This window comes from Scyliorhinus canicula, chromosome 5 (assembly GCF_902713615.1).
Source record: "Scyliorhinus canicula chromosome 5, sScyCan1.1, whole genome shotgun sequence".
NCBI classification, from domain to species: domain Eukaryota; kingdom Metazoa; phylum Chordata; class Chondrichthyes; order Carcharhiniformes; family Scyliorhinidae; genus Scyliorhinus; species Scyliorhinus canicula.
Genome location: NC_052150.1, coordinates 233625044 through 233650875, shown reverse-complemented (window position 1 = coordinate 233650875; position 25832 = coordinate 233625044). Strand labels below are relative to the sequence as shown.

General features: G+C 46.8%; 1 protein-coding gene across 3 annotated transcripts in view; it reads right to left on the bottom strand.

Annotated features, from left to right (window-relative positions):
- The window catches only part of LOC119966679 (microtubule-actin cross-linking factor 1-like), a 254814-nt gene that overhangs the window by 181813 nt on the left and 47169 nt on the right, over nucleotides 1-25832 (bottom strand). For 2 of the 3 annotated variants that reach the window (XM_038798745.1, XM_038798746.1), the window contains exons 3-6: nucleotides 22462-22554; nucleotides 19321-19413; nucleotides 16131-16223; nucleotides 12679-12771 (exon numbers count right to left, since the gene is read on the bottom strand). In XM_038798745.1, the coding sequence (XP_038654673.1) occupies nucleotides 12679-12771; nucleotides 16131-16223; nucleotides 19321-19413; nucleotides 22462-22554 (372 nt within the window). The remainder of the gene's footprint in view (nucleotides 1-12678; nucleotides 12772-16130; nucleotides 16224-19320; nucleotides 19414-22461; nucleotides 22555-25832) is intronic. The other variant, XM_038798747.1, reaches the window with a different exon arrangement.

Here is a 25832-nt window from a genome sequence, read left to right as displayed (position 1 = left end):
AACATTTGCTATCCTCCAGTCTTCCGGCACTATTCCTGTCGACAAAGACGACATAAAGATCAAGGACAAAGGCTCTGCAATCTCCTCCCTGGCTTCCCAGAGAATCCTAGGATAAATCCCATCTGGCCCAGGGGACTTATCTATTTTGACATTTTCTAAAATTGCTAACACCTCCTCCTTTTGAACCTCAATTCCATCTAGCCTGGTCGACTGAACCTGAGTGTTCTCCTCGACAACATTGTCTTTCTCCAGTGTAAACACTGACGAAAAATATCCATTTAACGCTTCCCCCATCTCCTCTGATTCCACACACAACTTTCCACTACTATCCTTGATTGGCCCTAATCTTACTCTAGTCATTCTTTTGTTCCTGATATACCTATAGAAAGCCCTAGGGTTTTCCTTGATCCTATCCGCCAACGACTTTTCGTGTCCTCTCCTCGCTCTTCTTAACTCTCCCTTTAGGTCCTTCCTGGCTAACTTGTAACTCTCAAGTGCCCTAACTGAGCCTTCATGTCTCATCCTAACATAAGCCTTCTTCTTCCTCTTGACAAGTGCTTCAACTTCCTTAGTAAACCACGGTTCCCTTGCTCGACAACTTCCTCCCTGCCTGACAGGTACATACTTATCAAGGACACGCAGTAGCTGTTCCTTGAAAAAGCTCCACATTTTGATTGTACCCATCCCCTGCAGTTTCCTTCCCCATCCTATACATCCTAAATCTTGCCGAATAGCATCATAATTGCCTTTCCCCCAGCTATAATTCTTGCCTTGCGGTATATACCTATCCCTGCCCATTGCTAAAGTAAACATAACCGAGTTGTGATCACTATCACCAAAGTGCTCACCTACATCTAAATCTAACACCTGGCCCGGTTCATTACCCAGTACCAAATCCAATGTGGCCTCGCCCCTTGTTGGCCTGTCTACATACTGTGTCAGAAAACCCTCCTGCACACACTGCACAAAAACTGACCCATCTATAGTACTCGAACTATAGTATTTCCAGTCAATATTTGGAAAGTTAAAGTCCCCCATAACAACTACCCTGTTACTCTCGCTCCTGTCGAGAATCATCTTTGCAATCCTTTCCTCTACATCTCTGGAACTATTCGGAGGTCTATAAACAACTCCCAACAGGGTGACCTCTCCTCTACTGTTCCTAACCTCGGCCCATACTACCTCAGTAGACGAGTCCTCAAGCGTCCTTTCTACCGCCGTAATACTTTCCTTGATTAACAATGCCACACCCCCCCCTCTTTTACCATCTTCTCTGTTCTTACAGAAACATCTAAATCCTGGAACCTGCAACAACCATTCCTGTCCCTGCTCTACCCATGTCTCCGAAATCGCCACAACATCGAGATCCCAGGTACCAACCCATGCTGCAAGCTCACCCACCTTATTCCGGATTCTCCTGGCGTTGAAGTAGACACACTTCAAACCAGCATCCTGCTTGCCGGTTCCCTCTTTCGAACTTTTAACCCTATCCTTGACCTCACTACTCTCAACATCCTGTACACTGGGACTACAATTTAGGTTCCCATCCCCCTGCTGAATTAGTTTAAACCCCCCCAAAGAGCACTAGCAAATCTCCCCCCCAGGATATTCGTACCCCTCTGGTTCAGGTGAAGACCATCCTGTTTGTAGAGGTCCCACCTACCCCAGAATGAGCCCCAATTATCCAGGAAACCAAAACCCTCCCTCCTGCACCATCCCTGTAGCCACGTGTTCAACTCTTCTCTCTCCTTATTTCTCACTTCGCTAGCACGTGGCACGGGTAACAACCCAGAGATAACAACACTGTTTGTTCTAGCTCTCAGCTTCCACCCTAGCTCCCTGAATTTCTGTCTCAAATCCCCATCTCTCTTCCTACCTATGTCGTTGGTACCTATGTGGACCACGACTTGGGGCTGCTCCCCCTCCCCCTTAAGGATCCCAAAAACACGATCAGAGACATCACGAACCCTGGCACCTGGGAGGCAACATACCAACCGTGAGTCTCTTTCGTTCCCACATCCTGGTAAATCTCCTTTGCACCTTTTCCAAAGCTTCCACATCCTTCCTAAAATGAGGCGACCAGAACTGCACACAATACTCCACATGTGGCCTGACCAAGGTTTTGTACAGCTGCATCATCACCTCATGGCTCTTAAATTCAATCCCTCTGCTAATTCTCAGGGGCTGGTTTAGCTCACTCAGCTAAATTGTTGGCTTTTAAAACAGACCAAGCAGGCTAGCAGCACGGTTCGATTCCCGTACCAGCCTCCCTGAACAGGCGGTGGAATGTGGCGACAAGGGGCTTTTCACAGTAACTTCATTGAAGCCTACTTGTGACAATAAGCGATTTTCATTTTCATTTCATAATGAACGCGAGCACAGCATAGGCCTACTTCACAGCTCTATCCACTCGAGTGGCAAATTTCAAAGATCTATGAACGTAGATCCCAAGATCTCTCTGCTCCTCCACATTGCCAAGAACCCTACCGTTAACCCTGTATTCCACATTCATATTTGTCCTTCCAAAATAGACAACCTCACACTTGTCAGGGTTAAACTCCATCTGCCACTTCTCAGCCCAGCTCTGCATCCTATCTATGGCTCTTTGCAGCCGACAACAGCCCTCCTCGCTATCCACAACTCCACCAATCTTCGTATCATCTGCAAATTTACTGACCCACCCTTCAACTCCCTTATCCAAGTTGCTAATGAAAATCACAAGCAGTAGAGGACCCAGAACAGATCCCTGCGGTACGCCACTGGTAACTGGGCTCCAGGCTGAATATTTGCCATCCACCACCACTCTCTGACTTCTATTGGTTAGTCAGTTCGTTATCCAACTGGCCAAATTCCCCACTATCCCATGCCTCACACTTTTGAGGGTTAAATTCCATCGGCCACTTTTCTGCCCATTTGACCAGCCCGTCGATATCTTCCTGTGACCCAAGACACTCACCCTCACTGTTACCCACCCGGCCAACTACCCTCATCTACACACCTGGTCACATGCTCAAAAAAATCAATCGGATTTGTCAGGTATGACCTCCCTGTGACAAAGCCATGCTGACTATTCCTGATCAAACCTTCCCTCTCCAAATGGAGATAGATTCTCTCCTTCAGAATCTTCTCCAATAGTTTCCCAACCACTGACGTGAGACTCGCTAGTCTGTCGTTCCCTGGTTTGTCTCTACAACCGTTCTTAAATAGTTGGACCACATTAGCTGTTCCACAGTCCTCTGGCATCTCCCCCGAGGCCAGAGAAAGATTAAAAATTTGGGTCAGAGCCCCGGCAATCTCCTCCCTCGCCTCCCACAGCATTCTGGGACACAATTCATCTGGACCTGGAGATTTGTCCACGTTTAAACCCACCAATACCTCCAATACCTTGTCCCTCCCTATGGAAACTGGCTCAATAACCTCACAATCCCTCTCCCTGGGATGTTTACTAGGATGGTCACCCTGGGGTTGGTTTAGCACACAGGGCTAAATTTCTGGCTTTTAAAGCAGACCAAGGCAGGCCAGCAGCGTGATTCAGCTTCCCCGAACAGGCGCCGGAATGTGACGACTAGGGGCTTTTCACAGTAACTTCATTGAAGCCTCCTCCTGACAATAAGCGTGTGGAGTCTGCTCATCCTCCCCGTGTGTCCGTGGGTTTCCTCCGGATGCTCTGGTTTCCTCCCACAGTCCAAAGATGTGCAGGTTGGGTGGATTGGCCATGATAAATTGCCCTTAGATTATCTTAGAATTGTGGACACTATGATTAAACTAGGACAAACGTTCGGCACAACATCGTGGGCCGAAGGGCCTGTTCTGTGCTGTATTTCTCTATGTGCTATGTTTTATGTAATAAGCAATTTTCATTCATTTTCATTTCATTCATTCCCCAAGTTCTATACCTACCCCCTCATTCTCCTCCAATACCTTGTCACTCCCTATGGCAACTTTCTCAAGAACCTCAATATCAGACAGATGTGAAATATTTGTTCGACTCCCTACCGATGTCCTCTGGCCCCACCCACAGATTCCCCCCATGGTCTTTAATGGGTCCCTCTCTGTCCCTGGTTATCCTTTTCCCGTTGATACTTATGGAATTATCTTGGGATTTTCCCTACTTTGACCAGCCAGAGCTTTCTCATTTCCCCTCTTTGCTCTCCTAATTGCTTTCTTCATCAACATCCTGCACCTTCTGTACTTCACTAATGGCTCTGCAGACGTGCTCCCCTTGTACTTGTTAAAAGCCTCTCTCTTCCTTCTCATTGTACCCTGAATGTCTCTGGTCATCCATGATTCTTTGGGCTTGTTACACCTTCCTATTATCCGAGAGGGAACTTGTTAAGAAGAAGAAGGAGGCCTATGTGAAGATGAGGCGTGAAGTTTCAGTTGGGGCGCTTGATAGTTACAAGGAAGCGAGGAAGGATCTAAAGAGAGAGCTAAGACGAGCAAGGAGGGGACATGAAAAGTCTTTGGCAGGTAGGATCAAGGAAAACCCAAAAGCTTTCTATAGGTATGTCAGGAATAAAAGAATGACTAGAGTAAGAGTAGGGCCAGTCAAGGACAGTGGTGGGAAGTTGTGTGTGGAGGCTGAGGAGATAAGCGAGATACTAAATGAATACTTTTTGTCAGTATTCACTCAGGAAAAAGATAATGTTGTGGAGGAGAATGCTGAGACCCAGGCTATTAGAATAGATGGCATTGAGGTGCGTAGGGAAGAAGTGTTGGCAATTCTGGAAAAGGTGAAAATAGATAAGTCCCCGGGGCCTGATGGGATTTATCCTAGGATTCTCTGGGAAGCCAGGGAAGAGATTGCTGAGCATTTGGCTTTGATTTTTATGTCATCATTGGCTACAGGAATAGTGCCAGAGGACTGGAGGATAGCAAATGTGGTCCCTTTGTTCAAGAAGGGGAGTAGAGATAACCCCGGTAACTATAGGCCGGTGAGCCTCACGTCTGTTGTGGGTAAAGTCTTGGAGAGGATTATAAGAGATACGATTTATAATCATCTAGATAGGAATAATATGATTAGGGATAGTCAGCATGGTTTTGTGAAGGGTAGGTCATGCCTCACAAACCTTATCGAGTTCTTTGAGAAGGTGACTGAACAGGTAGACGAGGGTAGAGCAGTTGATGTAGTGTATATGAATTTCAGTAAAGCGTTTGATAAGGTTCCCCACAGTCGTCTATTGCAGAAAATACGGAGGCTGGGGATTGAGGGTGATTTAGAGATGTGGATCAGAAATTGGCTAGTTGAAAGAAGACAGAGGGTGGTGGTTGATGGCAAATGTTCAGAATGGAGTTCAGTTATGAGTGGCGTACCACAAGGATCTGTTCTGGGGCCGTTGCTGTTTGTCATTTTTATAAATGACCTAGAGGAGGGCACAGAAGGATGGGTGAATAAATTTGCAGACGACACTAAAGTCGGTGGAGTTGTAGACAGTGTGGAAGGATGTTGCACAGAGGAGCCATGAGGTCATGTTGCAGTTGTACGAAACTCTGGTACGGCCGCATTTGGAGTATTGCGTACAGTTCTGGTCGCCTCATTATAGGAAGGACGTGGAAGCTTTGGAACGGGTGCAGAGGAGATTTACCAGGATGTTGCCTGGTATGGAGGGAAAATCTTATGAGGAAAGGCTGAGGGACTTGAGGTTGTTTTCGTTAGAGAGAAGAAGGTTAAGAGGTGACTTAATAGAGGCATACAAAATGATCAGAGGGTTAGATAGGGTGGACAGTGAGAGCCTTCTCCCGCGGATGGAGGTGGCTAGCACGAGGGGACATAGCTTTAAATTGAGGGGTAATAGATATAGGACAGAGGTCAGAGGTAGGTTTTTTACACAAAGAGTGGTGAGGCCGTGGAATGCCCTACCTGCAACACTAGTGAACTCGCCAACATTGAGTGCATTTACAAGTTTATTGGATAAGCATATGGATGATAATGGCATAGTGTAGGTTAGATGGCCTTTAGTTTTTGACTTCCCATGTCGGTGCAACATCGTGGGCCGAAGGGCCTGTACTGCGCTGTATCGTTCTATGTTCTATGTTCTATGTTGGACCTGCACCGTCCCCATTTCCTTTTTGCATTCTCCCACACTGCTCTTCTGTAGGTTTCCCCACAAATAACTCTTTCCAGTCTACCTTGGCCAGATCCTGACTTATTGTGTTAAAACCTACTCTCCCCCAATCCAAAACCTTTTTTGCAACTTGTCCATAACAAATTTAAATTGAACCATGTTGTGATCGCTATCACCAAAATGCTCCCCCACCAACACATCAACCACCTGTCCAGCTTCATTCCCCACAATTAGGTCAAGTTCTGTATCATCCCTTGTTGGATCCTCTACATATTCAGCTAAAATGTTCTCCTGTGTACATTTTAAGAACTCCACTCAATCTCAGCCCTGAACATGATGCCTGTCCCAATTAATGTTCGGATAGTTCAAATCATCGAATATAATTTGTTATCCTCTTATTAATTTTACACACCTCTGCAAATTATGCACATAATAGCAAACAAAGCAGCAGGTTAGCACGTGGGGAAGTGGGTTCAACTACACCGAAAGTTATGAAAAAGATAAAGGGAAGAACTCAGGAGATGTTATTAATGGAGATGTTTCGATTCTAAAAGATATCAAAGCTTGCTGAAAGGCACTTTACCTGAATGCTCATAGCATTCAAAACAAAATAAATGAGGTAGCATCATAGAATTTATAGTGCGGCAAGAGGCCATTCGGCCCATCGAGTCTGCACCGGCCCTTTGAAAGAACACTCGACTTAAGCCACACCTCCATCCTATCCCTGTAACCTAGAAACGCAAACTAACCTTTTTGGACACTAAAGGAAATTTATCATGGCTAATCCACCTAACCTGCACGTCTTTGGACTGTGGAGGAAACAGGAGCACCCGGAGGAAACCCACGCGCACACGGGTAGAATGTGTAGACTCCACACAGACAGTGACCCAAGCCAAGAATCGAACCTGGGACCCTGGAGCTGTGAAGCAACTGTGCTAACCGCTGTGCTACCGTGCTGTCCAAATCGGCATAAATCATTGCGAATGAGTCTGATTCATGGCCATTACAGAAACATGGTTACAGGATGGTCACGACTGGGTGTTAAATATCCGAGGGGTATCAGATTATTCGGAAGGGCAGGCAGGAAGGTAAGGGAGGTGGTGTCGCTCTGATATTAAAGAATGGCATCAGGGTGGTAGCGAGAGATGATATAGGTTCTATAGAGAAAAAGGTTGAATATATTTGGGTGGAAATTAGAAATAATGAGAAAAGGTCACTGATAGGCGAAATCTACAGGCCACCAAATAATAACATCACGGTGGGATGGGCAATAAACAAAGAAATAACTGATGCATGTAGAAATGGTACAGCAGTTATCATAGGGGATTTTAATCTACATGTCGATTGGTTTAACCAGGTCGGTCAGGGCAGCCTTGAGGAGTTTATAGAATGTATCCGCGATAGTTTCCTAGAACAATATGTAATGGAACCTACAAGGGAACAAGCGGTCCTAGATCTTGTCCTGTGTAATGAGACAGGATTGATTCATGATCTCATAGTTAGGCATCCTCTCGGAAGGAGTGATCACAATATGGTTGAATTTAAAATACAGATGGAGTGTGAGAAGGTAAAATCCAATACCAGAGTCTTGTTGCTAAACAAAGTAGACTATAATGGGATGAGGGAGGCATTGGCCAGGGTAGATTGGGAACAAAGAATTTGTGGTGAGACAACTGAGGAACAGTGGAGGACTTTCAAAGAGATTTTTTACAGTGCTCAGAAATAGTATATACCAGTGAAAAGGAAGGACTGTAGGAAAAGGGATAATCAGCAATGGATATCTATAATATAATAATAATATAATGATCTTTATTATCACAAGTAGGCTTGCATTAACACTGCAATGAAGTTACTGTGGAAATCCCCTAGTCGCCACATTTCAGCAACTGTTCGGGTACACAGAGGGAGAATTCAGAATGCCCAATTCACCTAACACAACATCTTTCGGAACTTGTGGGAGGAAACCGGAGCACCCGGAGGAAACCCACACAGGCACCTGAGAACGTGCAGACTCCGCACAGACAGATCTTTCAGGAATCACTGGAGGCAGGAAGGGTCCCAAAGGACTGGAAAGTGGCTAATGTAACATCCCAGTTTAAGAAGGGAGGGAGGCAGAAGACAGGAAATTATAGGCCGGTTAGCCTGACTTCGGCCATTGGTAAGATTTTAGAGTCCATTATTAAAGATGAGATCGCAGAGTACTTGAAAATGAAATGAAAATCACTTATTGCCACGAGTAGGCTTCAGTGAAGTTACTGTGATAAGCCCCTAGTCACCACATTCCAGGGCCTGTTCGGGGAGGCTGGTACGGGAATTGAACCGCGCTGCTGGCCTTGGTCTGTTTTACAAGCCAGCAATTTAGCCCAGTGTGCTAAACCAGCCCCATGGAAATGCATGGTAAAATAGGACTGAGTCAGCACGGCTTTGTCAAAGGGAGATCGCGTCTGACAAATCTGTTAGAGTTCTTTGAGGAGGTAACAAGGAAGTTAGACAAAGGAGAATCAGTGGATGTGATTTATTTAGATTTCCAGAAGGCCTTTGACAAGGTGCTGCATAGGAGACTGTTCAATAAGTTAAAAACCCATGGTGTTCAGGGTAAGATCATAGAATTTACAGTGCAGAAGGAGGCCATTTGGCCCATCGAGTCTGCACCAGCTCTTTGAAAGAGCACCCGACCCAAGCCCATATCTCCACCCTATCCTCATAACCCAGTAACCCCACCCAACACTAAGGGCAATTTTGGACACTAAGGGCAATTTAGCATGGCCAATCCACCCAACCTGCACATCTTTGGACTGTGGGAGGAAACCGGAGCACCCGGAGGAAACCCACGCAGACACGGGGAGGACGTGCAGACTCCGCACAGACAGTGACCCAGCCGGGAATCGAACCTGGGACCCTGGAGCTGTGAAGCAATTGTGCTATCTACAATGTTACCATGCTGCCCTGGCATGAATAGAGGATTGGCTGACTGGCAGAAGGCAGAGAGTGAGGATAAAGGGGTCTTTTTCAGGATGGCAGCCGGTGACTAGTGGTGTGCCTCAGGGTCTGTTCTGAGACCACAACTTTTCACAATATACATAATGATCTGGAAGAAGGTACTGAAGGCACTGTTGCTAAGTTTGCAGACGATACAAAAATCTGTAGAGGGACAGGTAGTATTGTGGATGTAAGGGGGCTGCAGATGGATTTGGACAGGCTAGGAGAGTGGGCAATGAAGTGGCAGATGGAATACAATGTGGAAAGTGTGAGGTTATGCACTTTGGAAGGAGGAATTTAGGCACAGGCTATTTTCTAAATGGGGAAATGCTTCGAAAATCAGAAGCACAAAGGGACTTGGGAGTCCTTGTTCACGATTCTCTTAAAGTTAACGTAAAGGTTCAGTCAGCAGTTAAGAAGGCAAATGCAATGTTAGCATTCATGTCAAGAGGGCGAGATTACAAGACCAGGGATGTACTTCTGAGGCTGTATAAGGCTCTGGTCAGACCCCATTTGGAGTATTGTGAGCAGTTTTGGGCCCCGTATCTAAGGAAGGATGTGCTGGCCTTGGAAAGGGTCCAGAGGAGGTTCACAAGAATGATCCCTGGAATGAAGAGCTTGTCGTATGAGGAACGGTTGAGGACTCTGGATCTGTACTCGTTGGAGTTTAGAAGGATGAGAGGGGATCTTATTGAAACTTACAGGATACTGCGAGGCCTGGATAGAGTGGACGTGGAGAGGATGTTTCCACTGATATTAAAAACTAGAAGCAGAGGACACAGCCTCAGACTAAAGGGACGATCCTTTAAAACAGAGATGAGGAGGAATTTCTTCAGCCAGAGGGCGATGAATCTGTGGAATTCTTTGCCGCAGAAGGCTGTGGAAGCCAATTCACTGAGTGTCTTTAAGACAGAGATAGATAGGTTCTTGATTAATAAGGGGACCAGGTGTTATGGGGAGAAGACAGGAGAATGGGGATGAGAAACATTTCATCCATGATTGAATGGCGGAGCAGACTCGATGGTCCGAGTGGCCTAATTCTGCTCCTGTGTCTTATGGTCTTTATATATTCCTAAGAGTTTTACCATTTACAGTATATTTCCCCTCTATGTTAGACCTACCAAAATGCATTACCGCACATTTGTCCCGATTAAACTCCATTTGCCATTTCTCTGCCCAAGTCTCCAACCTATCTCTGTCCTGCTGTATCTTCTGACAATCCTCAACACTATCTGCCACTCCACCAACCTTGGTGTCACCCGCGAACTTGTTAATCAGACTAGCTACATTTTCCTCCCAATTGTTTGTGTATACTACAAACAACAGTTTCAGTGCGTGGGAGGAGCTGAAAGGGAGCGGTAAGATTCCCTACTTTTAAAAAAACTTAACTTGCAGTTTGCAGTGAGTGGGAGGAGCCGAATTGCACTCTGGGAAGGTGAGTGAATTGATATATTTGGACAGCGGCTAAACCCGAGACACGACACGTGTAGTGTCTCCCTCCCGCCCCCCTCCTCTAACCAAAAAAAAAAGACTGTGTTGAAAAGGAGCAGCGAACATCAGATTCTCGGCGGGAGCAGTGGCAAGGGGTCTTTGCGAAGGTAAGTTTACCTCTTTACCTCTTTAAAATTTAACAAAAGATCAAGCACAGATCCTTGCGGAATATCGCTGGTCACAACCTTCCATTCAGAAAAAACCCTTCTTCTGCTACCCTCTGTCTTCTGTGACCGAGCCAGTTCTGTATCCATCTTACCACCTCACCTCTGATCCCATGTGACTTCACCTTTTGTACAGTTTGCAAAAGGCTTTACTGAAGTCCATGTAAACAACATCCGCCGCCCTTCCCTTATCAATCATCTTTGTCACCTCCTCAAATAACTCAATCAAGTTAGTGAGACACGACATCCCCTTCACAAAACCATGCTGTCTATCGCTAATGAGCCCATTTGTTTACAAATGGGTATAAATCCTATCCCTGAGAATTCTCTCCAATAATTTACCCACTACCGACATGAGGCTCACCAGCCTATAGTTTCCAGGATTATCCCTGCTGCCTTTCTTAAACAGCGATACCACATTAGCTATTCTCCAGTCCTCTGGGATCTCCCCTGTAGCCAATGAGGATACAAAGATGTCAGTCAAGGCCCCAGCAATTGACTGATGAGATAAGTCATCAGATAAATCCCATCTGGCTCAGGAGACTTATATAGCTTTAATGTATTTTAACAGACCCAATACCTCCTCATGTTCGATGTTAACATGATCCAGATCGTCCACACATCCTACCCAAGAATCATCTTCCACAAAGTCCCTTTCTTTGGTGAACACTGGTGCAAAGTATTAATTTAGTACCGTGCCCATTTCCTCTGGCTCAACACATAGATTCCCCCCACTGTCCTTAAGCGGTCCAATCCTGTCCCTGGCCACTCTCTTGCTTTTTACATGAATAAAAAGCTTTGGGATTCACCTTAATCCTACTTGGTAAATACTTTTCATGACCCTTCCTAGCCCTCCTAATTTCCTCCCCAAGTACCTGCTGAGATTTTCCAGCATTTTCTTTTTGGTTTACATACCTTCCTACTTACTTTATATTCCTCAAGGGTTTTGACTATCCCCACCCTCCCAGACCGTACAAAAGTCTCCTTTTTCTTTTTGACGAGGTTCACAATATCCCTCGTTATCCAAGGCTCCCTAAGTTTCCCATACTTATCCTTCATTCTCTCAGGAACGTGACTTTCCTAAATCCTAATGAACTGTCGCTGATAGTCTCCCACATGTCCGCTGTTGATTTACCCCCAACAGCCGCACCCAATCCAAATTCTTCAATTCCTGTCTAATGTTATCATAATTTGCCTTTCCCCAGTTTTGCACCTTAACGAAAGGGGTTATCCTCATCCCTGTCCATATGTGCCCTAAAACTTACACAATTGCGGTCACTCCTCCTAAAATGTTACCCTACTGAAAACTCCACCATCTGTCCAGGCTCATTCCCCAATACCAGGTCCAGTACTGCCCCTTCCCCAGTTGGACGTTCTACATATTGCATCAAGAAGGCTTCCTGGATACACCTTACAAACTCTGCCCCATCCAAACCCTCAGCACCCAGTGAGTGTAGGTCAATATCGGGGAAATTAAAACTCCCGACCACAACAACCCTGTTACTTTTACACCTATCCAAAATCTCTCTACATATCTGTTGCTCTATCTCCCGCTGGAAGTGGGGGCAACTTTAATAAACCAGCTGCGGGAAAAGTGGGGAACGGTTCAATTAACAAAAAATGCTAACCCTCTCTGACATTTCAGATCTGGGCAGGGTTTTCACAGAAACCAAACTCACTCAAAACCTACAAACTCTCAAGTGAATATTGAGCTCTCTCACATCGCGATTGACCACAGGTCAATATCGAGCAGTCTCACACCTGGAACATCGAGCACTCTCACATCTAGAACATCGAGCAATCTCACACCTGGAACATCGAGCAATCTCACACCTGGAACATCGAGCAATCTCACACCTGGAACATCGAGAAGTCTCACATCTGGAACATCTAGAAGTCTCACAGAACAGGCTCCACCTAGTACATCACCCAGAGTCAATACTAGCCCAAGGATATTGTGTAAAAAGTAACCAACTTACCTTTCTCTCAACTGAGCTCCATTTGCAACTGTCCCTCTCCAGCTGCAAGACTGTCTGGTCAATGAGATCTCCAGATGTTGCCACCTCCTCTTTCTGTGCAACACAAAGAATATTAGTACAGCCAGGAAATCACACACATTGCACACTCTGCACCAAACACCCAACACCTACTCTCCTTGTCCAGTTCACATGTCACACTCTCACATCTGGAACATCAACCACTCTCACATCTGGAACATCAACCACTCTCACATCTGGAACATCAACCACTCTCACATCTGGAACATCGAGCACTCTCACAATTGGAACATTGAGCACTCCCCCACCTGGAACATCGCGCAGCCTCACATCTGGAACATCAAGCACTCTCACATCTGGAACATCGAGCAATCTTACATCTGGAATATCAAGATCTCTCACATCTGGAACACCAAGCACTCTCACACCTGGAACATTGAGCACCCTCTCATCTGGAACATCGAGTACCCTCTCACCTGGAACACAGAGCAATCTCACATCTCGAATATCGAGCACTCTCACATCTGGAACATCGAGCTCCCTCACATCTGGAACATCGAGCACTCTGACACCTGGAATACCAACCACTCACACATGGAAGATCGAGCACTCTCACATCTGGAACATCGAGCACTTTCACATCTGGAACATCAAGCACTCTCACATCTGGAACATCGAGTACTCTCACATCTGGAACATCAATCACTCTCACATCTGGAACATCGAGCACTCTCACACTTGGAACATCTAGCACTTTCACATCTGGAACATCGATCACTCTCACATCTGGAACATCGATCACTCTCACATCTGGAACACCGATCACTCTCACGTCTGGAACATAGAGCACTCGCATCTGGAACATCGAGCACTTTGACACCTGGAGCATCGATCACTCTCACACCTGGAACATCGAACACTCTCACATCTGGAAAATCAACAACTCTCACATATAGAACATCGGGCAGGCTCATATCTGGAACTTTGACCACTCTCACATCTGGAACATCGGGCACTCTCACATCTGGAACATCGACAACTATCACATATGGAACATCGAGCAGTCTCACTTGGAACATTAAGCACTCTCAAATCTGGAACATCGCGCAGCCTCACATCTGGAACATTTAGTACTCACATCTGGAACATCAAGCACTCTCACATCTGGAAAATCGAGCACTCTCACATATGGAACATCGAGCAGGCTCACATCTGGAACATTGATCACTCACATCTGGAACATCACGCACACATCTAAAATATCAAGATCTCTGACATCTGGAACACCAAGCACTCTCACATCTGGAACGTCGCGCACTCTCACACCTGGAACATTGAGCACCCTCTCATCTGGAACATCGAGTACCCTCTCACCTGGAACACAGAGCAATCTCACATCTCGAATATCGAGCACTCTCACATCTGGAACATCGAGCTCCCTCACATCTGGAACATCGAGCACTCTGACACCTGGAATACCAACCACTCACACATGGAAGATCGAGCACTCTCACATCTGGAACATCGAGCACTTTCACATCTGGAACATCAAGCACTCTCACATCTGGAACATCGAGTACTCTCACATCTGGAACATCGATCACTCTCACATCTGGAACATCGAGCACTCTCACACTTGGAACATCTAGCACTTTCACATCTGGAACATCGATCACTCTCACATCTGGAACATCGATCACTCTCACATCTGGAACACCGATCACTCTCACGTCTGGAACATAGAGCACTCGCATCTGGAACATCGAGCACTTTGACACCTGGAGCATCGATCACTCTCACACCTGGAACATCGAACACTCTCACATCTGGAAAATCAACAACTCTCACATATAGAACATCGGGCAGGCTCATATCTGGAACTTTGACCACTCTCACATCTGGAACATCGGGCACTCTCACATCTGGAACATCGACAACTATCACATATGGAACATCGAGCAGTCTCACTTGGAACATTAAGCACTCTCAAATCTGGAACATCGCGCAGCCTCACATCTGGAACATTTAGTACTCACATCTGGAACATCAAGCACTCTCACATCTGGAAAATCGAGCACTCTCACATATGGAACATCGAGCAGGCTCACATCTGGAACATTGATCACTCACATCTGGAACATCACGCACACATCTAAAATATCAAGATCTCTGACATCTGGAACACCAAGCACTCTCACATCTGGAACGTCGCGCACTCTCACACCTGGAACATTGAGCACCCTCTCATCTGGAACATCGAGTACCCTCTCACCTGGAACACAGAGCAATCTCACATCTCGAATATCGAGCACTCTCACATCTGGAACATCGAGCTCCCTCACATCTGGAACATCGAGCACTCTGACACCTGGAATACCAACCACTCACACATGGAAGATCGAGCACTCTCACATCTGGAACATCGAGCACTTTCACATCTGGAACATCAAGCACTCTCACATCTGGAACATCGAGTACTCTCACATCTGGAACATCGATCACTCTCACATCTGGAACATCGAGCACTCTCACACTTGGAACATCTAGCACTTTCACATCTGGAACATCGATCACTCTCACATCTGGAACATCGATCACTCTCACATCTGGAACACCGATCACTCTCACGTCTGGAACATAGAGCACTCGCATCTGGAACATCGAGCACTTTGACACCTGGAGCATCGATCACTCTCACACCTGGAACATCGAACACTCTCACATCTGGAAAATCAACAACTCTCACATATAGAACATCGGGCAGGCTCATATCTGGAACTTTGACCACTCTCACATCTGGAACATCGGGCACTCTCACATCTGGAACATCGACAACTATCACATATGGAACATCGAGCAGTCTCACTTGGAACATTAAGCACTCTCAAATCTGGAACATCGCGCAGCCTCACATCTGGAACATTTAGTACTCACATCTGGAACATCAAGCACTCTCACATCTGGAAAATCGAGCACTCTCACATATGGAACATCGAGCAGGCTCACATCTGGAACATTGATCACTCACATCTGGAACATCACGCACACATCTAAAATATCAAGATCTCTGACATCTGGAACACCAAGCACTCTCACATCTGGAACGTCGCGCACTCTCACATCTGGAACATTGATCACTCTCACATCTGGAACATCGAGCACTCACATCTAGAACATTGAGTACTCTCACATCTGGAACATCAAGCACTCTCACATCTGGAACATCAAGCACTCTCACATCTGGAAAATCGAGCACTCTCACATCTGGAACATCGAGCAATCTCACACCTGGAACATCGAGCAATCTCACACCTGGAACATCGAGAAGTCTCACATCTGGAACATCTAGAAGTCTCACAGAACAGGCTCCACCTAGTACATCACCCAGAGTCAATACTAGCCCAAGGATATTGTGTAAAAAGTAACCAACTTACCTTTCTCTCAACTGAGCTCCATTTGCAACTGTCCCTCTTCAGCTGCAAGACTGTCTGGTCAATGAGATCACCAGACGTTGCCACCTCCTCTTTCTGTGCAACACAAAGAATATTAGTACAGCCAGGAAATCACACACATTGCACACTCTGCACCAAACACCCAACACCTACTCTCCTTGTCCAGTTCACATGTCACACTCTCACATCTGGAACATCAACCACTCTCACATCTGGAACATCAACCACTCTCACATCTGGAACATCAACCACTCTCACATCTGGAACATCGAGCACTCTCACAATTGGAACATTGAGCACTCCCCCACCTGGAACATCGCGCAGCCTCACATCTGGAACATCAAGCACTCTCACATCTGGAACATCGAGCAATCTTACATCTGGAATATCAAGATCTCTCACATCTGGAACACCAAGCACTCTCACACCTGGAACATTGAGCACCCTCTCATCTGGAACATCGAGTACCCTCTCACCTGGAACACAGAGCAATCTCACATCTCGAATATCGAGCACTCTCACATCTGGAACATCGAGCACTCTCACATCTGGAACATCGAGCTCCCTCACATCTGGAACATCGAGCACTCTGACACCTGGAATACCAACCACTCACACATGGAAGATCGAGCACTCTCACATCTGGAACATCGAGCACTTTCACATCTGGAACATCAAGCACTCTCACATCTGGAACATCGAGTACTCTCACATCTGGAACATCGATCACTCTCACATCTGGAACATCGAGCACTCTCACACTTGGAACATCTAGCACTTTCACATCTGGAACATCGATCACTCTCACATCTGGAACATCGATCACTCTCACATCTGGAACACCGATCACTCTCACGTCTGGAACATAGAGCACTCGCATCTGGAACATCGAGCACTTTGACACCTGGAGCATCGATCACTCTCACACCTGGAACATCGAACACTCTCACATCTGGAAAATCAACAACTCTCACATATAGAACATCGGGCAGGCTCATATCTGGAACTTTGACCACTCTCACATCTGGAACATCGGGCACTCTCACATCTGGAACATCGACAACTATCACATATGGAACATCGAGCAGTCTCACTTGGAACATTAAGCACTCTCAAATCTGGAACATCGCGCAGCCTCACATCTGGAACATTTAGTACTCACATCTGGAACATCAAGCACTCTCACATCTGGAAAATCGAGCACTCTCACATATGGAACATCGAGCAGGCTCACATCTGGAACATTGATCACTCACATCTGGAACATCACGCACACATCTAAAATATCAAGATCTCTGACATCTGGAACACCAAGCACTCTCACATCTGGAACGTCGCGCACTCTCACACCTGGAACATTGAGCACCCTCTCATCTGGAACATCGAGTACCCTCTCACCTGGAACACAGAGCAATCTCACATCTCGAATATCGAGCACTCTCACATCTGGAACATCGAGCTCCCTCACATCTGGAACATCGAGCACTCTGACACCTGGAATACCAACCACTCACACATGGAAGATCGAGCACTCTCACATCTGGAACATCGAGCACTTTCACATCTGGAACATCAAGCACTCTCACATCTGGAACATCGAGTACTCTCACATCTGGAACATCGATCACTCTCACATCTGGAACATCGAGCACTCTCACACTTGGAACATCTAGCACTTTCACATCTGGAACATCGATCACTCTCACATCTGGAACATCGATCACTCTCACATCTGGAACACCGATCACTCTCACGTCTGGAACATAGAGCACTCGCATCTGGAACATCGAGCACTTTGACACCTGGAGCATCGATCACTCTCACACCTGGAACATCGAACACTCTCACATCTGGAAAATCAACAACTCTCACATATAGAACATCGGGCAGGCTCATATCTGGAACTTTGACCACTCTCATATCTGGAACATCGGGCACTCTCACATCTGGAACATCGACAACTATCACATATGGAACATCGAGCAGTCTCACTTGGAACATTAAGCACTCTCAAATCTGGAACATCGCGCAGCCTCACATCTGGAACATTTAGTACTCACATCTGGAACATCAAGCACTCTCACATCTGGAAAATCGAGCACTCTCACATATGGAACATCGAGCAGGCTCACATCTGGAACATTGATCACTCACATCTGGAACATCACGCACACATCTAAAATATCAAGATCTCTGACATCTGGAACACCAAGCACTCTCACATCTGGAACGTCGCGCACTCTCACATCTGGAACATTGATCACTCTCACATCTGGAACATCGAGCACTCACATCTAGAACATTGAGTACTCTCACATCTGGAACATCAAGCACTCTCACATCTGGAACATCAAGCACTCTCACATCTGGAAAATCGAGCACTCTCACATCTGGAACATCGAGCAATCTCACACCTGGAACATCGAGCAATCTCACACCTGGAACATCGAACACTCTCACATCTGGAAAATCAACAACTCTCACATATAGAACATCGGGCAGGCTCATATCTGGAACTTTGACCACTCTCATATCTGGAACATCGGGCACTCTCACATCTGGAACATCGACAACTATCACATATGGAACATCGAGCAGTCTCACTTGGAACATTAAGCACTCTCAAATCTGGAACATCGCGCAGCCTCACATCTGGAACATTTAGTACTCACATCTGGAACATCAAGCACTCTCACATCTGGAAAATCGAGCACTCTCACATATGGAACATCGAGCAGGCTCACATCTGGAACATTGATCACTCACATCTGGAACATCACGCACACATCTAAAATATCAAGATCTCTGACATCTGGAACACCAAGCACTCTCACATCTGGAACGTCGCGCACTCTCACATCTGGAACATTGATCACTCTCACATCTGGAACATCGAGCACTCACATCTAGAACATTGAGTACTCTCACATCTGGAACATCAAGCACTCTCACATCTGGAACATCAAGCACTCTCACATCTGGAAAATCGAGCACTCTCACATCTGGAACATCGAGCAATCTCACACCTGGAACATCGAGCAATCTCACACCTGGAACATCGAGAAGTCTCACATCTGGAACATCTAGAAGTCTCACAGAACAGGCTCCACCTAGTACATCACCCAGAGTCAATACTAGCCCAAGGATATTGTGTAAAAAGTAACCAACTTACCTTTCTCTCAACTGAGCTCCATTTGCAACTGTCCCTCTTCAGCTGCAAGACTGTCTGGTCAATGAGATCACCAGACGTTGCCACCTCCTCTTTCTGTGCAACACAAAGAATATTAGTACAGCCAGGAAATCACACACATTGCACACTCTGCACCAAACACCCAACACCTACTCTCCTTGTCCAGTTCACATGTCACACTCTCACATCTGGAACATCAACCACTCTCACATCTGGAACATCAACCACTCTCACATCTGGAACATCAACCACTCTCACATCTGGAACATCGAGCACTCTCACAATTGGAACATTGAGCACTCCCCCACCTGGAACATCGCGCAGCCTCACATCTGGAACATCAAGCACTCTCACATCTGGAACATCGAGCAATCTTACATCTGGAATATCAAGATCTCTCACATCTGGAACACCAAGCACTCTCACACCTGGAACATTGAGCACCCTCTCATCTGGAACATCGAGTACCCTCTCACCTGGAACACAGAGCAATCTCACATCTCGAATATCGAGCACTCTCACATCTGGAACATCGAGCACTCTCACATCTGGAACATCGAGCTCCCTCACATCTGGAACATCGAGCACTCTGACACCTGGAATACCAACCACTCACACATGGAAGATCGAGCACTCTCACATCTGGAACATCGAGCACTTTCACATCTGGAACATCAAGCACTCTCACATCTGGAACATCGAGTACTCTCACATCTGGAACATCGATCACTCTCACATCTGGAACATCGAGCACTCTCACACTTGGAACATCTAGCACTTTCACATCTGGAACATCGATCACTCTCACATCTGGAACATCGATCACTCTCACATCTGGAACATCGAGCTCCCTCACATCTGGAACATCGAGCACTCTGACACCTGGAATACCAACCACTCACACATGGAAGATCGAGCACTCTCACATCTGGAACATCGAGCACTTTCACATCTGGAACATCAAGCACTCTCACATCTGGAACATCGAGTACTCTCACATCTGGAACATCGATCACTCTCACATCTGGAACATCGAGCACTCTCACACTTGGAACATCTAGCACTTTCACATCTGGAACATCGATCACTCTCACATCTGGAACATCGATCACTCTCACATCTGGAACACCGATCACTCTCACGTCTGGAACATAGAGCACTCGCATCTGGAACATCGAGCACTTTGACACCTGGAGCATCGATCACTCTCACACCTGGAACATCGAACACTCTCACATCTGGAAAATCAACAACTCTCACATATAGAACATCGGGCAGGCTCATATCTGGAACTTTGACCACTCTCACATCTGGAACATCGGGCACTCTCACATCTGGAACATCGACAACTATCACATATGGAACATCGAGCAGTTTCACTTGGAACATTAAGCACTCTCAAATCTGGAACATCGCGCAGCCTCACATCTGGAACATTTAGTACTCACATCTGGAACATCAAGCACTCTCACATCTGGAAAATCGAGCACTCTCACATATGGAACATCGAGCAGGCTCACATCTGGAACATTGATCACTCACATCTGGAACATCACGCACACATCTAAAATATCAAGATCTCTGACATCTGGAACACCAAGCACTCTCACATCTGGAACGTCGCGCACTCTCACATCTGGAACATTGATCACTCTCACATCTGGAACATCGAGCACTCACATCTAGAACATTGAGTACTCTCACATCTGGAACATCAAGCACTCTCACATCTGGAAAATCGAGCACTCTCACATATGGAACATCTAGCAGGCTCACATCTGGAGCATTGATCACTCTCACATCTGGAACATCAAGCTCTCTCACATCTGGAACATCGCACACTCTCACATCTGAAATATCAAGATCTCTCACATCTGGAACACCAAGCACTCTCACATCTGGAACATAGCACACACATCTTGAACATCACGTTCCTTCACATGTGGAACACAGAGTAATCTCACATCTGGAACATCAAGCAGTTTCACATCTGGAACATTAAGCACTCTCAAATCTGGAACATCGATCACTCACATCTGGAACATCAAGCACCCCTACATCTGGAACATCGAACCCTCTCACATCTGGAACATCGAGCACACACATATGGAACATCGATCACTCTCACATATGGAACATCGATCACTCTCACATCTGGAACATCGAGCACTTTCACATCTGGAACATTGAGCTCTCTCACATCTGGAATATAGCACACTCTCACATCTGAAATATCAAGATCTCTCACATCTGGAACACCAAGCACTCTCACATCTGGAACATCACACACACATCTGGAACATCACGTTCCTTCACATGTGGAACACAGAGCAATCTCACATCTGGAACATCGATCACTCACATCTGGAACATCGAGCTCTCTCACATCTGGAACACCAAGCACCCTTACATCTGGAACATCGAGCACTCTCACATCTGGAACATCGAGCACACACATATGGAACATCGATCACTCTCACATCTGGAACATCGAGAACTTTCACATCTGGAACATTGAGCTCTCTCACACCTGGAACATAAAGCACTCTCACATCTGGAACCTCGAGCTCACATCTGGAACATCGAGTTCTCTCACATCTGGAACATCAAGCACTCTCACATCTAGAACATCGAGCACTCTCACATCTAGAACACTGAGCACTCTCACATCTGGAACATTGAGCACTCTCACATCTGGAACATTGTGCTCTCTCACATCTGGAACATCACGCACTCTCACATCTGGAACATCAATCTCTCTCACATCTGGAACATCAAGCACTCTCACATCTGGAACATCAAGCTCTCTCACATCTGGAACCTCAAGCACTCACATATGGAACATCGAAACCTCTCAGATCAGGAACATCGAGCACTCTCACATCTAGAACATCGAGCACACACATATGGACCATCGATCACTCTCACATCTGGAACACCAAGCACCCTCACATCTGGACCATCGAGCATTCTCACATCTGGAACATCAGCAATCTCACACGTGTAACATCGAGAAGTCTCACATCTGGAACATCTAGAAGTCTCACAGAACAGGCTCCACCTAGTATATCACCCAGAGTCAATACTAACCCAAGGATATTGTGTGAAAAGTTACCAACTTACCTTTCTCTCAACTGAGCTCCATTTGTAACTGTCCCTCTCCAGTTGCAAGTCTGTCTGGTCAATGATATCACCAGACGTTGCCACCTCCTCTTTCTGTGCAACACAAAGAATATTAATACAGCCAGGATATCACACACATTGCACACTCTGCACCAAACACCCAACACCTACTCTCCTTGTCCAGTTCACACATCACACTCTCACTCACTCTCTGACTCCCTGTCCAACCCACACTCCCTCTCTCTGTCCAATCCACACTCCCTCTAACTCTCTGCCCAATCTACACTCTCTGTCTCTGTCCAATCCACACTCCCTCTCTCTCTCTTTATACAGTAAGAAGTCTGACAACACCAGGTTAAAGTCCAACAGGTTTGTTTCAAACACGAGCTTTCGGAGCGCAGCTCCTTCCTCAGGTAAATGAAGAGATATGTTCCAGAAACATTTATATAGACAAAGTCAGGGATGCCGGACAATGCTTGGAATGCGAGTTTTTGCTCGGCAATTCTGCGTTGTCGCGTGTCCTGAAGGCAGCTTTGGCGAACGAAGGGCAGCACGGTGGCCTAGTGGTTAGCACAACCGCCTCACGGCGCTGAGGTCCCAGGTTCGATCCCGGCTCTGGGTCACTGTCCGTGCGGAGTTTGCACATTCTCCCCGTGTCTGCGTGGGTTTCGCCCCCACAACCCAAAGATGTGCAGGGTAGGTGGATTGGCCAGGCTAAATTGCCCCTTAATTGGAAAAAATAATTGGGTAATCTAAATTTATTTTTAAAAAAAGCTTTGGCGAACGCTTACCTGGAGATCAGAGGCTGAATGCCCTTGACTGCTGAAGTGTTCCCCCACTAGAAGGGAACATTCCTGCCTGGTGATTGTCGCACCTCTCTGGCTACATCGAGGGCATCTTGAAACCCATCGTACAAGGTACACCCAGCTTCTGTCGCGATACAAGGGACTTCCTACAGAAACTCAGCACCCATGGACCAGTTGAACCAAGAACATTCCTCGTCACAATGGATGTCTCGGCACTCCACACCAGCATCCCCCATGACGACGGCATTGCTGCAACAGCCTCAGTCCTCAACACTGACAACTGCCAATCTCCAGACGCAATTCTGCAACTCATCCGCTTCATTCTGGATCACAACGTCTTCACCTTCGACAACAAATTCTTCATCCAGACGCACGGAACAGCCATGGGGACCAAATTGGCACCTCAATATGCCAACATCTTCATGCACAAGTTTGAACAAAACCTCCTCACCGCACAGGACCTTCAACCGATGTTATGCACCAGATACATCGATGACATCCTTTGGACCCACAGCAAAGAATCACTGAACGACTACACGATGAGATCAATAAATTCCATCCCACCATCAGACTCACCATGGACTATTCTCACCATGGACAAGCTCTCCGTAAACACAGGATCTGCTCAGACAAGGAGGAGCATAAGGATACCTACAGATGCTGAAGGATGCCCTCGTACAAACGGGATCTGGCGCTCGACTCATCGATCGACAGTTCCAACGTGCCACAGCAAAAAACCGCACTGACCTCCTCAGAAGACAAACACGGAACACAACCGACGAGTACCCTTCGTCGTCCAATACTTCCCCGGAGCGGAGAAACTACGACATTTTCTTTGCAGCCTTCATCAATGAAGGTGAACATCTTCCCAAGGTCATCCCCACACCCCCACAACTGGCCTTCAAACAACCGCGCAACCTCAAACAAACCATTGTTTGCAGCAAATTACCCAGCCTTCAGAACAGCGACCACGACACCACACAACCCTGCCAGGGCAATCTCTGCAAGACATGCCAGATCATCGACTCGGATACCACCATTACACGTGGTAACACCACCCACCAGGTACGCGGCACACATTTGTGCGACTCGACCAATATAGTCTACCTCTTACGCTGCAGGAAAGGATGTCCCGAAGCGTGGTACATTGGCGAGACCATGCAGACACTGCGACAACGAATAAACGGGCATCGTGCGACAATCACCAGGCAGGAATGTCCCCTTCCAGTCGGGGAACACTTCAGCAGTCAAGGGCATTCAGCCTCTGATCTCCAGGTAAGCGTTCTCCAAAGCGGCTTCAGGACACGCGACAACGCAGAATTGCTGAAACTTACAGCCAAGTTCCGCACACATGAATACGGCCTCAACAGGGATCTTGGATTCATGTCGCATTACATCCACCCCCCACCATCTGGCCTGGACTTGCAAAATCCTACCAACTGTCCTGGCTTGAGACAATTCACATCTCTTTACCCTGGGATTACCCCCTATCTCGGACCTGTAATGATTTGATTACCTGCAAATGCTCGCATTCCAAGCATTGTCTGGCATCTCTGACTTTGTCTATATATAGAACATACCTCGCCATTCTCCCGAGGAAGGAGCTGCGCTCCGAAAGCTCGTGTTTGAAACAAACCTGTTGGACTTTAACCTGGTGTTGTAAGACTTCTTACTGTGCTCACCCCAGTCCAATGCCGGCATCTCCACATCATCTCTTTGTCCAATCCACACTCCCTCTCTCACTCTCTGTCCAATCCACACTCCCTCTCTCACTCTCTGTCTAATCCACACTCCCTCTCTCTCTCTCTGTCCAATCCACACTCCCTCTCTCTCTCTCTGTCCAATCCACACTCCCTCTCCCTCACTCTCTGTCTAATCCACACTCCCTCTCTCTCTCTCTCTGTCCAATCCACACTCCCTCTCTCTCTCTCTCTGTCCAATCCACACTCCCTCTCTCTCTCTCTCTGTCCAATCCACACTCCCTCTCTCTCTCTCTGTCCAATCCACACTCCCTCTCTCTCTCTCTCTGTCCAATCCACACTCCCTCTCTCTCTCTCTCTGTCCAATCCACACTCCCTCTCTCTCTCTGTCTAATCCACACTCCCTCTCTCTCTCTGTCCAATCCGCACTCCCTCTCTCTCTCTCTCTCTGTCTAATCCGCACTCCCTCTCTGTCCAATCCACACTCCCTATCTCTCTCTCTCTCTGCAATCCGCACTCCCTCCCTCTCTCTCTCTGTCCAATCCACACTCCCTCTCTCTCTCTCTCTGTGCAATCCGCACTCCCTCTCTCTCTCTCTGTCTAATCCACACTCCCTCTCTCTCTCTCTCTGTCCAATCCACACTCCCTCTCTCTCTCTCTCTGTCCAATCCACACTCCCTCTCTCTCTCTCTGTCCAATCCACACTCCCTCTCTCTCTCTCTGTCCAATCCACACTCCCTCTCTCTCTCTCTGTCCAATCCACACTCCCTCTCTCTCTCTCTCTGTCCAATCCACACTCCCTCTCTCTCTCTCTCTCTGTCCAATCCACACTCCCTCTCTCTCTCTCTCTCTGTCTAATCCACAC